Genomic DNA, 18,405 nt, shown 5'->3' with positions numbered 1-18,405 from the left:
TAAAGGTGCCACAGGACCCTCTGTTGCTTTTTACAGTTTCAGACTAACACGGCTACCCCTCTGTTGATTGAGAGAGGTGCTCCACCCAGAATCTTACTGCTGATTATAAAGGAGATCAGTCTAGATCTGGGAGTGTGTGCCCATCCCCTTTTGGGAATCCAGGGCTATGGTTTTCAAACATAGGATTCTAAAATTAGGCTTCTAAATCCATATGTAGACTTCCATTAACTTCAATGGAAGCTACTGAGTGCTTTGCATTTTTAAAAACCAGGTCACTTATTTATGGATTTAAATTCCTCATTTTAGGATCCTATGTTTGAATACCTTGGCCCAGTAAATCTGAAATAGGTACCCTCTCAAGGTGGGACAAGTGAAATTGCACGCAGTGAAGAAGATATTGAAGGAGTCCCAAAGAGATGTCTATTGGGAGAGAGCAAAGAAAATTAAGGAAGGAACATGAAATGTGAAAAGTAGCCACATTGTATCATAAAATACTATTTATCCTCAGTAAATTTAGTCCACACTGGGTGTAGTCTTTCAAACCTGTTCCCAATAAGAGAGAAGATATAGACTGGCTAGCTTTTGTTTACTGGAGGAGGAGCTAAAGAAACTGCTTATGTTTGGAACCTCAGGAGGATACCAAGAATTAACCCTTTGCCCTGTAGAGGAAGCGAATGAGCAAAAGGGCTGCTTTTGATCCATACTATTGTCTTTATAGCTCTTGCCCCAAGGAAAGAGAGGAAAAAAATGCTCCTATAGTTTGATCTGGTTTGAAGCTTACCTTATTGCTGTGTCCGAGGCCTCACTAAACAGCTTTAATGCATCAAAGGGACATTGGATCACAGGGCTCTTAGAAATGACTTTTACTTCCCAGGATCACAGCCCAATCTGCTTCCTTACTATTTCATTTTCTGTATGCCCTCCATAAATCCAATTCATACTCTTATAAATCATCAATACTCCTCAGTGTGGCCTGGATGGAAACATTGATATGGGATCCATTGTTTGACAGAGATTGCACTGAGCTCAATGAGCTACCTCTACTCTTTGTTTTCAGTTAAAGATTGATAATTAAAGAGACTAGTATTTCATAGATTCATAGAATTTTAAGATTGTTAGGATCATCTATTCTAGTCTGACCTCCTACATATGTAGGCTATAGCATTTCACATAGTGATTCCTGTCTCAAGCTTATAACTTCAGTTTTGAGGTACAGAATCTCTTTTAGAAAGACATTCAATCTTGATTTAAAGAGTTCAAGTAATGGGCAAGTGATGGTAAGTTGCTCCAATGGAGGAGAAGGTTAAAGGACTAGAGACCCAAGTATCAACCCTATGTTGCATCAGAGAAAATGAAGACTTTCTGGATAGAAGTCAGCATTTGGCACTGCAGGCACAGCATGCTGAAGAATCAGAGAGGGCAGTGCAGAATGGGGAAGAAAATTGGCAGCATGTGACCTCCAGAAGAAGAAAGAGGAGAATCCATGTACTCCCAATGCAGATAGAGCTAAGAAACTGTTTTCAGGCTCTCTGCACAGGTACTACGGAGGAGAATGGTTTGGAAGAGTCATCTGAGGGAAGGGATCAGAAGGAGACCCCATTGACCGAAGGCATGGGATTCATTGTCCTAGGGATGGGGGTTCCCCGACCACCACTACTAAGAGGAGGAGACGGGTGGTGGTGGTCGGGGACTCCCTACTAAGGGGGATGGAGTCATCCATCTGCCGTACCGACCAGGAAACTCCAAAAGTGTGCTACTTGCCTGGAGCTAGAATTCAGGATGTGTCTGCTGAGACTGATCAAGCCTTTGGACTGCTACCCCTTCCTACTTCTCCATGTGGGCACCCATGATACTGCCAAGAATGACCTTGAGTGGGTCACTGCAAACTATGTGGCTCTGGGAAGAAGGATAAAGGAGTTTGAGGCACAAGTTGTGTTCTCATCCATCCTCCCTGTTGAAGGAAAAGGCCCAGGTAGGGACCATCGAACTGTGGAAGTAAATGCGTGGTTACACAGGTGGTGTCGGAGAGAGGGCTTTGGATTCTTCAACCATGGGATGTTGTTCCAGGAAGAAGGATTGCTAGGAAGAGATGGGATCCACCTAACAAAGAGAGGGAAGAGCATCTTCGCAGGCAGGCTTGCTCACCTAGTGAGGAGAGCTTTCACCGGGCGATGGAGACCTAAGCCCTGAGGTAAGTGGGGAAGTGGGATACCAGTAGGAAACACAAGGAGGAGGATGCAACTGGAGAGGCCTCCTGATTCATACTGAGAAAGTAGGGGAATTGGCTCGTTATCGTAGGTGCCTGTACATGAACACAAGAAACTTGGGAAACAAGCAGGAAGAATTGGAAGCCCTGGCATAGTAACAGAACTATGATGTGACTGGAATAATGGAGACTTGGTGGAGTAATTCACATGACTGGAGCACTGTCATGGATGGTATAAACTGTTCAGGAAGGACAGGCGGGGGAGAAAAGGTGGAGGATTTACACTGTATGTAAGAGAGCAGTATGATTGCTCAGCGCTCCAGTATGAAACTGGAGAAAAGCCTGTTGAGAGTCTTTGGGTTATGTTTAGAGGTGAGAGCAACAGTGCTGATGTTGGGGTGGACATCTTCGGTAGACCACCAGACCAGGAGAATGAGGTAGATGAGGCTTTCTTTGGACAACTAACAGAAGTTTCCAGATCCCAGGCCCTGGTTCTCCTGCAGACTTCAATCACCCTGCCATTATACCTTGACTTTATCAAAGCTTTTGATACGGTCTCCCACAGTATTCTTGCTAGCAAGTTAAAAAAGTATGGATTGCATGAATGGACTAGAAGGTGGATAGAAAGCTGGCTAGATCATCGGGCTCAACGGGTAGCGATTAAAGGCTCGATGTCTAGTTGGCAGCCAGTATCAAGTGGAGTGCCCCAGGGGTCAGTCCTGGGGCTGGTGGTGTTCAACATCTTCATTAATTATCTGGATGATGGGATGGATTGCACCCTCAGCAAGTTTGTGGATGACACTAAGCTGGGGGGGAGAAGTAGATACACTGGAAGGTAGGGCTAGGGTCCAGAGTGACCTAGACAAATTGGAGGATTGGGCCAAAAGAAATCTGATGAGGTTCAACAAGGACAAGTGCAGAGTCCTGCACTTAGGATGGAAGAATCCCATGCACTGCTACAGGCTGGGGACCAACTGGCTAAGCGGCAGTTCTGCAGTAAAGGACCTGCGGATTACAGTGGACGAGAATCTGGATATGAGTCAACAATGTGCCCTTGTTGCCAAGGCGGCTAATGGCATATTGGGCTGCATTAGTAGAAGCGTTGCCAGAAGATCAAGGGAAGTGATTATTCCCCTCTATTCGGCATTGGTGAGGCCATATCTGGAGTATTGCGTCCAGTTTTGGGCCCCCCACTACAGAAAGGATGTGAACAAACTGGAGAGAGTCCAGCCGAGGGCAACAAAAATGATCAGGGGGTTGGGGCACATGACTTAATGAGGAGAGGCTGAGGGAATTGGGCTTATTTAGTCTGCAGAGGAGAAGAGTGGGAGAGGAGGGATTTGATAGCAGCCTTCAACTACCTGAAGGAGGGTTCCAAAGAGGATAGAGCTAGGTTGTTCTCAGTGATGGCAGATGACAGAACCAGGAGCAATGGTCTCAAATTGCAGTGGGGGAGTTCTAGGTTGTATATTAGGAAACACTATTTTACTAGGAGGCTGGTGAAGCACTGGAATGGGTTAGCTAGGGAGGTGGTGGAATCTCTATCCTTAGAGGTTATTAAGGCCCAGCTTAAAGCCCTGGCTGGGATGATTTAGTTGGGGTTGGTCCTGCTTTGAATAGGGGGTTGGACTAGATGACCTCATGAGGTCTCTTCCAACCCTAATCTTCTACGATTCTAAATTACCATCACTATATATGTCTTATTTCTAGCCTGAATTAGTTTAGCTTACTCTTTTAACATTCAAACTTTTTGTGTCTGTGTTTGATAAAGAGCCATCTCCTTTTAAAAATCTTTTCCCTGTGTACGTACTTCCAGTTTGAGATCAAATAACCCTTAAACTTTACTTAGTTAAGCTGAATAGATTGAGCCTGTCTAGTCTCTCCTTCTAAGGAATATTTTTCAAGCCTCAAATAATTATTGTAACTTTTTTGAAACCTTTTCAGTTTGTTGTTATCCTTTTTTAAATGGTGGGCACCAGATCTGGACACATTTTTCAAGTAGAATTCTCATTTATGCCATATACAGTGGTAACAACACCTCCCTATTTCTGAAACACTATAATCTCCTGCTTATACATTCAAGGAATTCATTTGCTTTTTTTAGCCCCAATAGCATACTGCCAATCCTATATTCAGTTGATTATCCACCATGACCCCCAAGTCCTTTTCTGAATCACTGCTTTTCAGAATACAGTCCTCCATCTAATAAGTGTGATCTATATTCTTGGTTCTTAGATGACTAACCTTGCATTTAGATGTATTAAAGCTCATTGAACCAGTTTACCATACAATCTGGATCACTCTGTACAACTGATCTGTCCTTATAGTTATTTATCTCTTCACCAATTTACCTCTTCACAAATTCAGTAGAGGATTACCAACAATTATTTTCCTGAGTTTAAACAAATATTCCCCATTCCCAAAAGAAAAATAAATTAAGATGCTGGCAAGTAAAAAGGCCAAATTTAGGTTGTGTGGCTGTGCTTTGTATGAAGTAGCACCTTAAATTTGCATATTCTGGTTTTCATAAGTTTTTGTGATTTTTGTTTTTAATTTTAAGCTAATATTCTTTTGGGGTTTTTTTTAGCAAGACCTTATCTGAAGAGTCCTGTGTTTTTAACTATTGAATATAGGGTTTTCCTTCTCCCAGAAGTGTACCATGAGAAGAAAACTCTGTTATGTAAAATAAAACTTCATTTACAAAACAAAAAAATGTTAAAGCAGAGTTATATATATTAGGGGGAGGAATTTGGGACCAAAACTTTTATTCAGTGAGCTGTCTCTTTGTGGGATGGTTACCTAATAGTCCATTGCAGACTGATGTAAGAAGATAAATTTCCAAATAGGAATTAAATTTTCTATTAATTGAACAAAATGTAATTGTCAATTTCTCCCCCAATCACATAATATAAAATACTCTGAATTAGGAAACAAAGTGTCTCAATTTTTATTATGTGGCATTGTACACACTGTACACCCAAAGAAGCTTCAGAAGTTTTGCTAGTAAATAATTGGCTAGATTTTGTGGCGGTAGGTACTGTATTACAATTAATCAGCATTTGGCATATGAACATTTAAAAACCTGACATGAAATGGCTAATGTTTTAAAATGTGTTTTTATTTACTATGAAATATTGCTGTATATTAACATTTTTCAAAATCCCAACAGGAAGAAATGGATAGCAACCCCATGGTATCATCTCTTCTTAATAAGCTAGCAAATTATACCAATCTGACTCAGGGAGTGGTAGAACATGAAGCAGATGAAGACAGCAAACGAAAAGAAATCAAGGTATCCAAACTTTTGAAAATTATAATTATTGTTATTATGTAGTATTTTCATTACAATGCTAGGCATTGTGTAAACACAAGGGAGGCATGGTTCCTGTCCTGAACAGTTAATCCTTTTAGGGCTGGTCTACACTAAAAAATTAGGTCAGCTTAACTACATCACTCAGGGCTGTGAAAAAATCCGCACCCAATGCAATGTAGGAATTTACATTGGCATAGCTAAATCTCTCAGGGGTGTGAAAACTCCATATCCTGAGAGACATAGCTATGCCGACCTAACCCCCATATAGAAAGTGCTAGGTCGATGGAACAATTCTTCTGTCGATCTAGCTAGCGCTTCTTGGAGAGGTTGATTTACTACATTGATGAAGGATCCCCTTCCGTTGCTGTAGTAAGTGTCTGCACTATAGTAGTGCAGCTGTAGCTGTGCTGCTTTAGCACTTGTAGTGTAGAAATACCTTAAGAGCATGTCTAGATTGCAGCTGGGAGGGTGCTTCCCAGAATAGATAGACAGACATGCACTAGCTCTGCTTGAGCTAGCCTGCTAAAAATAGCATTATGGCCATGGCAGCCTGGGTTAGCCACCTGAGTATGTACCCAGGGGTCAGGCAGGTTTGTACTCAGGTGGCCAGACTGAGCTACCACCCATTCTGCCTCAGCCATGTTGCTATTTTTAGTATGCTAGCTTGATCGGAACTAGCGTGTGTCTGTTTACCTGTGCTGGGAAGCACGCTCCCAGCTGCTGTGTAGACATAGTTTAAAAGAAACTGACTAAAGGTAGGGGAAAGGGGCACAATGCACAAAGTGGTTAAGCTGGTGATAGAAAACATCTTAATAAATTATTAGGGCTGTCAATTAATCGCAGTTAACTCACACGATTAACTCAAAAAAATTAATTGCCATTAATCACACTTAAAACAATAGAATACCAAGTGAAATTTTATTAAATATTTTTGGATGTTTTTCTACATTTTCAATATTGATTTCAATTACAACACAGAATACAAAGTGCACAGCGCTCACTTTATATTATTATTTTGGATTATAAATATATGCACTGTAAAAATGATAAACAAAAGAAATAGTATTTTTCAATTCACCTCATACAAGTATTGAAGAGCAATCTCTTTATTGTGAAAGTGTAACTTACAAATGCACATTTTGGGGGTTACATAACTGCACTCAAAAACAAAACAGTGTAAAACGTTAGAGAGTACAAGTCCACTCAGTCCTACTTCTTATTCTGCCAATCGCTAAAACAAACAAGTTTGTTTACATTGACAGGAGATACTGCTGCATGCTTCTTCTTTACAATGTCACCTGACAGTGAGAACAGGCATTCGCATGGCACTTTTGTAGTCGGCATTGCAAGGTATTTATATGCCAGATATGCTATACATTTGTATTCCCCTTCATGCTTCGGCCACCATTCCAGAGGACATGCTTCCAGGCTGATGAGCCTCGTTAAAAAAAAATGCATCAATTAAATTTGTGACTGTATTCCTTGGGGGGAGAATTGTATGTCTCCTGCTCTGTTTTACCTGAATTCTGCATATATTTCATGTTATAGCAGTCTCGGATGATGACCCAGCACATGTTCATTTTAAGAACACTTTCACAGCAGATTTGACAAAACGTAAAGATGGTACCAGTGTGAGATTTTAAAAATAGCTACAGCACTCGACCCAAAGTTTAAGAATCTGAAGTGCCTTCCAAAATCTGAGAGGGACGAGGTGTGGAGCATGTTTTTAGAAATCTTAAAAGAGAAATGCACTGATGCAGAAACTACAGAACCAAAATAAATAAATAAATAAATAAATAAATAAATAAATAAATAAAAAGAACCTTCTGTTGGTGGCATCTGACTCAGATGATGAAAATGAACATGCGTCAGTCCGCACAGCATGGACATGTCCTCTGGAATGGTGGTTGAAGCATGAAGGGACATATGAATCTTTAGCGCATCTGGCACGTAACTATCTTGCAACGCCAGCTACAACAGTGCCATGCGAACACCTGTTCTCACTTTCAGGTGACATTGTAAACAAGAAGCAGGTAGCATTAACCAACCTTGTTTGTCTGAGCGATTGGCTGACCAAGAAGTAGGACTGAGTGGACTTGTGGGCTCTAAAATTTTACATTGTTTTATTTTTGAATGCAGTTTTTTTACATAATTCTACATTTGTAAGTTTAACTTTCATGATAAATAGATTGCACTACAGTACTTGTATGAGGTGAATTGAAAAATACAATTTGTTTTTTTACAGTGCAAATATTTGTAATAAAAAATAAATATAAAATGAGCACTGTACACGTTGTATTCTGTATTGTAATTTAAATTAATATATTTGAAAATGTAGTAAACATCCAAAAATATTTAAAATAAATGGTATTCTATTGTTGTTTAACAGCGCAATTAATCGTGATTAATTTTTTTAATCACTTGACAGCCCAATAAATTATATTTTTTAAATACTTTTTTTATTATAAGTGGGGATTATAAGACCCCCTATTATTAAGGTTCCCATGATAAGACCCTGTTTTCAGTTGCTTATGACTGCGAATCTTAATTATTTGGCTGTTTGGTTAAATTTTTCCATGTGATGTGTCTGCCCGACCCTTATTTTTGGAGGGAAATGTCAAGCAAAACTGAGGCATTTCAAAGAACATTTCAGAGAACATTGTTTCGCTACTGTTGAAACAAAATCTGGCAACCTTTTCTCTGAACCACCTCCATGCTTTGGAGCAAAGACTTGAAATCTGGCAAGTGGAGTTGCCTTTGTATCAAGCATATGCCTTTTGCCATTCCTCCAAAAACCTTATCATATTTGGCCAAGATATAAGCTTCTGAAATATCAGTTTGCACATGCTTAGTACAGACTTGTTGGTGTTTAACAGCTAAAATCTACAAAGATTTTGACCTCACTAAGCATGCTCTATCTCCTCAAAGTTTCTACGTGTAACCAGACTGTTTATGAACCATCCCTACATAGCCACTGAGGATGCTCCAACTCAGGGCTAAGGTGACTCAGAGGGACATTCCCTGTAATTGCTGCTCATAGCTGCACTGGGCAAGCATGGGGCCAGGCACTGGAACTGAGAGTAGAGAGTCTGTCTCTCCTGTGTTGTCAGTTACCCCACTGTTAGTACCCAGACGGCACAGAAACTGGGACTGAAAGGTGGGGAGAAAAACTGGAACTGGGGGCTGGATTGGGAAAATACTGGGAATGGCTGGACAAGGAGACTGGGAGCCAATGAGAGAAATGCGGGGATGACTGGGAACCATTTGGCTAGGGTTGGTGGATAAACACTGAAATTGCATGAGGGATGGAGGAGGGAGACTGGGACTAGGAATTAGTGAAGGGGGAAATGGTTTGGGGGGAGGAGAGAAAGATCTGAAAAGGATCTTGGGTGCAGGGGGAAGACTGGGACTGGGTATAGGAATGGGGAGAGACTGGTAGTTGGGGGGTTAGGTTTCAGACAGCTAGCCTAGAGGGAGGGAGACTGGGACTGGGATGAGAAGCACAGCCTGAAGAGTGGAGACTGGGAGTGCGGAGGCAAAGAGAATGGGACTAGGTAGGCAAGGAGTCAGGGGTGGGGAAGATATAGCACAGGGGCAGGTCAGAGGGGATGAGGCAAAAGGGATCAAGCTTGTGGAGGGTCTGTGACCACTGAAGCCTCACTCCCATCCAGAGCCTAGAATGTAACCTAAGATTGTCTGAGTCTTACAGTTTTTCTGCTGTCGGGAAATATCTGTGAAAATTATAGGCAAAGTCTGTGTCGCACCCCCCTCTAGTGCTGGTCCATATATAGGATGACAACCTACTATTGATATTATTAATACTATTGCTATAGTTCTAAACCATTAAAATAACATTATTAAGGTTGCAAAGTCAAGCACACAACATTTTGGAAATGACAGAATTAAGGCTGCCTGTGGAACCTTAATTCTGCCCCATTGTATGCATGCATTATGATAAAATCTTTAGTTACATGATAACATACTGTTTTTTCCATAGCTCTCCCCCCCCCCCCCCCGCCTCATTCCGTGCATAGGATGGACCTGTTTTAGGGCTGAACCAGGACTGTGTAGTAAAGATTCATAGATTCTAGGACTGGAAGGGACCTCGAGAGGTCATAGAGTCCAGTCCCCTGCCCGCATGGCAGGACCAAATACTGTCTAGACCATCCCTGATAGAATAGATTCATAGATTCTAGGACAAGGAGGGTGTTGTTTGTAAGACCCTTGCCTCATTTGTTGCAGACGTTTGAAGGTGTGTAGTGAATGAGGCAGAGGATTGAAGGAAGAGAAAGGATGATCTCAGGGTTAAGACAGTTGAAAGATGCCCTGGGGAATTGCCTCTGCCACAGTTCCTATGTAATGTTTGGCAAGTCACTTAAAATCAAACTTTTCATGGGTGGTTACTAATTTTGTTTTTCTCATTTTCTGGAGTCCTAATTTGAGACCCTGAGGCCTGATTTGCAGAAGTGCTGAGCATTCACAACTGCAACTAATGTCAGTCAATGTGTAATCTACTTGAATACGTAAAGTGCAATATAATGCTAAGGCAACCTTAATTCTGACATTTCCAGGTTTTTTGAGTGCTTGACTTTGCAAATGTTCTTTTAATGTCATTTTATGTGTGTAATTATTATTAATAATACTTACTTGTACTGCAATAGTGCCTAGAGGACAGTGCCCCATTGTGTTAGGCACTATGCAAACACATAACAGAAACAGTAGATAGTCCTGGCCCCAAAATTCTTATTCCAATTATCCCTGAAACTATCCATTATTGGTTGGCTAATTTCTTTTAGATACTATAGTGGGAGTGGTTCTTGAGCTGGGATTTTAATGCATGGAGGATGATCGTCTTGTGAAGGTCAGGAAGGAAATTCCGTGTGGAAGAAAAGATACACAAACTGCTGGAGGAAGAAGCAGGCAAACAACCTATCATGGCTGTTGTCATTGGCAGAGTGAGGTGGGGTGACTTGATAAGCCACCAGGGAAGATAAGTAGGACCTTAAAGACAATGACAAGAAGCTTGACTGATGTAGCAGATGGATGCCAGTGAAAGTATTCAAAGAGGATGTGACATGTGCATGTAAGTGGGCAAGATAGACAATCTTAGCAGATGCATTTTGTACAAACCAGAGGAAAGGCAATGTGGATGTCAAGAGAGAAGAGGACAGTACAATAATCAAAATGGGAGATGTCAAATGCTAGGATGAGAATTTTAGGCCTAGGAACAGAAAAAAAAGTCCCATTCTAGAAATGCTATGGAGGGAGAACCAGCAAAATTAGAATGTTTATTAAGAGAGAGCAGGGGCGGCTCTATGTTTTTTGCCGCCCCAAGCACGGCAGGCAGGCGGCTTTCGGCGGCGCGCCTGCGAGAGGTCCGCTGGTAACGCAGATTCGGCGGCATGCCTGCGGGAGGTCCACCGGTCCCGTGGCTTCGGCATACTCGCCGCCGAATTGCCACCGAAGCCGCGGGACCGGCAGACCTCCCGCAGGCATGCCGCCGAAGGCAGCCTGACTGCCACCCTCACAGCGACTGGCAGGCCGTCCCCTGCAGCTTGCCGCCCCAGGCACGCGCTTGGTGCACTGGTGCCTGGAGCTGCCCCTGAGAGAGAGACACTGAAGACGAATTGGAGATTATGGGCTTAAATCACTGGGATGATGATGGTGGTGGTGATGATGATGGTAGGCTCAACAATGACAAAGAATGGGGCTGAGTGGAGTGATTTGAGAGGAAAGTGAAGTTGTTTAGTGTGGACCATGTCAAGTTTAAGTTGATGGCAAGATATCTGGGAGATGTTAGATAAATTCACTGAAGATTTGGCATGAATGGAGGGAAGCTTATCAGGAATGCAAAAGATTTGTGAGTCATCAATAAAGAGATGGGAGTTGAAGAACTGTACTCATATTAGGTTACCCAAAGAAACCATGTAAAGTGAGACAGGCAGGCAGTCAGGTACCTGTAGGATGGTCTTGGAAATTAGGAGAGAGGAAGATGAGGAACTGCCAAAAAGAGATGCTGAAGGAATGCCAAAGACGAAGGAAGAAAACCAGAAGAGGATGGAGTTATGAAATAACAGGAGGAACGACATGTTGAGAAAGAGTTTATGATTGATGGTATCAAAACCAGTGGACATGAAGAAGGATAAGAATGGAGTAAAGGCTCTGAGGTTTTGCCATGAAGAGGTCATTACAAACTTTAGTGACAGTAGTCTCAGTGGAGTGAATTTGGCAAAAGGAAGATTTACTTACTTCACAGGTGTGGAGGGAGAGAGAGAAAATCGGTTAATATTTGTGCATTCCTTTGAAGATGTAAGGAGCTATATAGTGCTAAATACTTTTTTTATATGTGTATTACAAATTTTTTTGGTTCTTCTTAAAGTGATGGTCCCTATGTATATTCCACTGTGGGTATGCATGCACTCTCTGTACCTGAGACCAGAAAATTCTTGCTAGCAGTGTCCATTGGTCTGCCCTTGTGCTGCCTCTTGTTCTGAACCGAGGACATAATGGGGGGCACAGACAGACTGCCTCTCCAGTTCCTTTCTAGTGCTTGTGGCCTCATATGGAATTCCTCGATATGCTCAGCTTTGCTAGCATTCCCATTTATAATTAGCTTTTCTTCATATAAATAGTCTCCCCCCCCCCCCCCGCTTAGATAGCTAGTTCTAGTATAGTTAGTGTTTCAGAGTACAAGGTGGATATTTCCTTCCCCTTGCCCAACATTTGGGGTTCTTAGCACGTCTAAGATCCCAGGCTTCTAAATCCTGTTTGCCCTGTCTCCAGGTCTTCCCAATGAATGATCTGCATGATTCCTGTTTGTATTACCTTGGAGAATCCTACCTCCCCCTCCAAGTGCAGTATTTGCCATTTGGTTCCACTTCAAACCCAGCAATCCCACAAGTTCCAGCTTTGAAGGCAACTAATGGAGCTGTCAATGAGGCGCCAGTCTGACCTTGGGTCATCTGAACCCTTTGTACATGGGCAGGGATCACCTAGTACAGGGGTTCCCAAACTTGGTTCGCGGCTTGTTCAGGGTAAGCCCGTGGTGGGCCATGAGATGCTTTGTTTACCTGAGCGTCCGCAGGTCCGGCCGCTCGCAGCTCCCAGTAGCCATGGTTTGCCGTTCCTGGCCAATGGGAGCTGCTGGAAGTGGTATGGGCTGGGCCACTGCTTCCTGCAGCTCTTATTGGCTGGGAACGGCGAACCGCGACCATTGGGAGCTGCGAGCGGCAGTACCTGCGGATGCTCAGGTAAACAAAGTGTCTTGCAGCCTGCCAGGGGCTTACCCTGAACAGGTTGCGAACCAAGTTTGGGAACCCCTGACCTAACAGTATCCCTCCTGGTGAAATGCTTTCCAGCTCCAGACTGTCAGTTACCAAGCCTAGGGACTCTGACCTTACCCCCTGCCACTTGCTAAACACACCTATAACAGTTGGGATAGATCCCTTTTTCAGGCCTCTCAGAAGAGGGCCACCTCCCCTACACTGTCCAAATCAAGTGAGGGCAGGTCCACACTGGGGCGGGGGATCGATCTAGGAAACGCAACTTCAGCTACGAGAATAGCGTAGCTGAAGTCGACGTTTCCTAGATCGAACTAAATTTACTTACTTCGGGTCCACGCGGCGCAGGCAGGCTCCCCCGTCGACAGCGCTTCCTCCTCTCGGTGAGCAGGAGTTCCGCAGTCAACGGGGGAGCGCTTCTGGGATCGATCTATCGCGTCCAGATGAGACGCGATAAATCGGTCCCAGAAGATCGATCTCTACCCGCCGAATCAGGCGGGTAGTGTGGACCAGCCCTGAGACTCAGTGCCCCATCACAGATATGTTAGGAGTTCACAGGGACCATGGGTCCAAGCCTTCGGTACCAAGGGCCAAGATTCCCCTAAGCAGACAGACACAGAAGGGGAAAGACTGGCAAGAAAGAAGAGGGAGCAATCACTGGCTGCACAGTTGGTACCGCACTGCAGCAGCAAAAAGGATTCAGCAGTTCTGATGTCTACTGCCCAACCTAAATCAGTGCCATCCGCTCCACCAAGAGGTAGCAGATCCTTCTGCTAGATGAGGGTTCACTATCCTGGACAACCTGGCTATTTATTCTGACTCAGAGTTGCCGATATTTGTGGAACTGGTAGTCTCCAGGGAGATACCCACACTGCTGGTGCTCCATTCACCAGTACCGTCAACCAGCCGAGGGAGTTATTTGAAGGCATACCCTGTCTCCACCAGTGGAGACTGAAGATTCCAATTCCTCCAGTGAACTAGAGACTAAGTCTGTGCTCCCACCGCCCACTCTGAGGTACAACATTAGCCCAGATAGGGACTCCTGACTCTTCTGGGCACCCTCACCTCCCTGAAAGACAGTCTGCAGGGCTCAAGATCACTGGCACCTTCCTCCTTGGGCATCAACCCCTTACCCTTATAATCCCACCTACTGGACCTGTTGGGATTCCTGGTATTCCTACGGCAGACATCTTGACTCACAGGGATCTCGGGGGAGTACACACAAAGATCACCATAAAGGGAAGATCTCCAGCCCCCTCATTATGAGGAGGAGAATCAACCTGAGCAGACAAACCACTCAGATCCTCTGTGGCACTTTTTCCCTCATTCCCTGATGAGGCAGTGACATTGGCTTATCTATTACCACCTGATGACTACAAGCAGTTTCAGGACTTCCTGCTGAGGTTTGCAGGGTTGCTCCAGATTTCCCCGGAGGAAATCCAGGACTCCACTTACAAGCTGCTTGACATCCTTCAAACCGCAGGCCCTAACAAAGTGGTACTTTACATTAGTGAAGCGATAATGGAGCCAGCCAATAGGATATGGCATATCCCAGCCACCTGTGCCCCCACCCCGAAGGGGATTGAGAGAAAGTACTTTGTACCATATAACAGGACAGAATATCTATTTTCTCCTCCTGCTCCGAACTCCCTGGTGGTTCAGGTGGTTACCAAACTCAACAGGCTACATCACCCCAGGTCTACTCCTTCTGATAAGGATGCTAAAAAACAGGACTTGTTCAGGTGGAAGAACTTCTCTGTCAGTCTTCAGTTACACATTGCCAGTTATGCTTTTTTTTTTCTGCATATGATTTTATTAAATATGACAAACTATCTGCATTCAGCAACAAACTTCTGCAAAAGCTCAGGCCACAATTTCAGGACATCATCGGTTAGGGTAAACTAATTGACCCTACATGCCTTATTAGATATTGCTGTGGCACTTTGGGGGTTCAGCCAGATCAGTAAGGGATTTTGTCATTACTTGCCTGTAACCTTTGCTGCTGCTGTGCTGTGCAGCTTTGATTCAGCCCCAATAGCAGCAGCTTGCTCACAGAACAATGGCCTTACTCTGGCTTTCATCATCCCAGTTACTCCATGCAGGGTGACCCCAACAATTCTTCTGGTCCTGAGTCTGCCCAAAACCATCTCCCCTGCAGTGTCCAGTCCCTCTTAGTGGACACTCACAGAGGTAACACCAAATTAGCTGCCTCAAAAGAGCCAGTACATACAACAGCTTGTTATCCTAGCTGGGGTTATGCACTCCTCCTTAATATACAAAACTAAGATGGTTGTGTAATAAAACAGGAATAAGTTTATTAACAAAGATTTAAGTGATTTCAAGCAAGAATGAAAGAGATATGAAAGGGTTACAAACAAAACAAAACAAAACAAAACCCACTTTCTAGTACCTAAAACTTAATTCTAGCATTATCAGCATTCTCCAACTTGATTATCAGGAGGACCAATCTTTCTTGGATACAAAGCACTGACTTCTTCTCTCAGGTGATGGATACCTTAAAGTCTTTCAGCAATTCCTTACATCTCCCAAATGTATCTTTGTCTTCAAAGTCAGGAAGCCATCCTGGGGGTTCAACTGTGTGTGTCCACCAGGTAGCCAATGCCATGTTAACTTTTCAGTCTCCTGTGGTTTATGGTGCAAATGATCTTCCTGTAATCTCCATTGCAAATGAATAGCCCATTGTACCAGTCCCTGGTCATACCTGGCGTGGTTTGCAATTGAGCCAAAGAGGTGTTTGCATTTCTTCTTTGTTGGGACACAAACGGTTTTGTCTCCTTTGTCTGTTTATGCTCTCCAAAACATAGTATCAGACAGTATCCATAATTTCACATGCAGTGTTGTTACATACATTTCACAATGACATTAATTACCAGTGTGGTATTAGTTTTCAAGTCATGTATTACAAATCACCTTTTAAATAAATATGACAATGGTGTGAGAGGTGTATTGAGCTGGTCAGACCAGGTGATATTTACTGTTACATACCAGGCTTATGTATACCTTCTGGCGCTGGGGTACTCTTAGGGTCACAGATGCACATTCTGCCTCCTGCTCCATGGCAACTTCAGTTGTCATGAAACAGGCCTCATGGCTGCCATCTTCCCAGTTCCCCAAGGAGGTTCAAGTTATTGTTGAGGACCTTCCCTTTGAGGGCAACCTTTCTACAGTCAGAGGGGGTCTGAGCCTCCCAGGAAGCATTAGAGACTGCAACATAGCAGACATTGCACCGTACTGTCATCTTTCTCTCAGTCTAATCTGCTGCCAAGAGATCATTTGATGGGACCTTGGGAGTTACCCACAGTGGAATACAGATAGGCACCATTAGTGTTGGCTTGGCCATGTCAAGGAACACTTGTAAAGCCCTCATAAGCTGGTCTTCAATCTCCGAATGTATTGTGATAGCAAGACTTTCTCATAGACGCGGCAACATCACCATCATTGCTGCTTGTGCCCCTGCTATTCTTGCCAACAAGGAGGACAAGGAACAATATGCGTGAGTCATGTATAATGTAATCAGAATAGTAGCCACACACAACATTATCATTGTGTTATGCAATGCCAATGCCATGCTGGGACCAGATGCTAGACCAGCTTGGCCAGAAAGTGTTGGGGATTTCTTTGTGGATGTGACTGTGAACAATAATGGTGAGTGACTGCTCAAGCTTTGTGCTGAAACTGGACTCCATATTTCTAACACCGATTTCCAATGGAAGAACATACATACATGGATTTGGTATTAGAATGACGGACAAACTGGCAAAGAGCTAGACCATGGTCTTATATCTAGTCAGTGGAGAAGCTGTGTACACTATTGTTGGGTGTTGAAGTTGGCAATACTGACCACAGGTTGCTTGTGGACATGGGGAAACTGAAGTTGAAGGCAACTGAAATCAAGACTTCCATTAGTCATTTAGTCACAGTACCAAACCAGGCTGAAATCTGCAAACCATTTGATGTTCTAGCCCTTGCAGATGAAAATTTTGAACACAAGGAAATCAATAATTTGTGGGACTGTTTCCAGCGTTCTATTATGGACACTCTCAACAGAGTGCTAGGGAAAATGTGCTCAAGCCCCAAACATCAATGGATCCATCAACAGACCCTGGACATCATAGATGAATGACATGTGGCTCACTTAAACAGGAACAACCAAGAGTACTGATGCCTCAATGTGTTGTGTAACACAGCTTTAAAGCAGGACCAGGAGATGTTTAGGCAAATAATGCTCAATTGATGGAAGCTGTATTGACCAAAACCGACTATGATGCTGTCTATAAAGAATTGTGCACCTTAAAAGCTGGTCCACAAAACACATCCTTTCTCATCAGCGATGGATGCAATAATATAGTCCTCACGTAGGAAGAACGTATGAATAGATGGACAGAACACTTTCAGGAGCTTCTTAACCACCCCATAAAATCTCCCCAGCTCCAGCAGGATGTGAAGAGTGGAGTAACCACCCTGTATGTAATGTAGAGGATGTCACTGTCGAAGAGGTTAGAAGCACATCCTGTAAGCTCAAGTGCTGAAGATATTTGTTGTATAGCTACTGAGCTAATCAAGCATGGTGGAGATTCCATCTTGGAGTGGCTGACCCATGTTATCAACAAAATACGGATTAATGAGAAACTACCTGCCTACTGAAGTTGTGGAATTATTCTTTCATTTTGGAAAAGGAAAGGTGATGTTCCGATGTATTCCAATCACCATGGCATCACTTTGTTTTCCATTCCAAACAAACTGTTCATATTGATTCTTCCTGAGCATGTTAAACCCAACATAAGCAATCTATGGCCTCTACAGTAAGCCAGATTTGTGCCCATCTGATCAACTGCAGAGCAGAATTTTAGCATTAGATAAATTATTGAAAAGGCTTAAGAGAGTTTCTGCGCAGGAAGGATGAGGTGTATATAGCTTTTATTGATTTAAAATCTGCCTTTGACACTGTTAATCATAGCTCCCTTTGGCTCTACCTGGAAGCTGCTGTGCCAGGCAAGCTCCTCAACCTCTAATAGAAATGCATTGTCAAAGTAGGAGCTGTTTCTGGTTAGATACTAGGATGTTGAACTGGTTTGAATACAACTGTGGCATCCATCAAGGAAGCATGGCTACCACCTTATCTTTTCAACCCTGTAATTGACCAAATGATGGAAGCCACCACTAGTTGCATACAGTGGGTGGTATTGCATGATTTCTGTATAACAGACCTTGAATATGTGGATGACAGGGCTGTATTCACATCCTCATGAACTAGTCTCATCAATGCACTGAATATATTTATGGAACAAGGAAATAGGCTTGTGTGACAGTGTGTATCCCTATGTTTACCCTTTTTACAAAACTATAATGGACTTTTTACAAAATATGCCTTGTGGAGGTATCATGTGAAAACTCATAACGTGCTGATCATTATTGTCCTGGTAAAATATGTGTGGCAACATTGTATGTAAAGTTATAAGATTCTACTGTATAATTTTACTGAGACATGCTCCAAGTTTAGAAAATCAGGCATAAACCAGTTCCTCAGAGACAAAAGGCAAACTGGCGCCTCAGTCAGGTGTCAACAAAATCAAATGGACTATCAC

General features: G+C 43.2%; 1 protein-coding gene across 2 annotated transcripts in view; it reads left to right on the top strand.

Annotated features, from left to right (window-relative positions):
* The window catches only part of SLC12A7 (solute carrier family 12 member 7), a 372,763-nt gene that overhangs the window by 168,978 nt on the left and 185,380 nt on the right, over positions 1-18,405 (top strand). For both annotated transcript variants that reach the window (XM_065400169.1, XM_065400170.1), the window contains one exon: positions 5,376-5,498. In XM_065400169.1, the coding sequence (XP_065256241.1) occupies positions 5,376-5,498 (123 nt within the window). The remainder of the gene's footprint in view (positions 1-5,375; positions 5,499-18,405) is intronic.

The sequence above is a fragment of the Emys orbicularis genome, chromosome 2 (assembly GCF_028017835.1).
Source record: "Emys orbicularis isolate rEmyOrb1 chromosome 2, rEmyOrb1.hap1, whole genome shotgun sequence".
NCBI classification, from domain to species: domain Eukaryota; kingdom Metazoa; phylum Chordata; order Testudines; family Emydidae; genus Emys; species Emys orbicularis.
The sequence above is the reverse complement of the archived record's forward strand: the minus strand, read 5'-3'. Positions and strand labels throughout refer to the sequence as shown.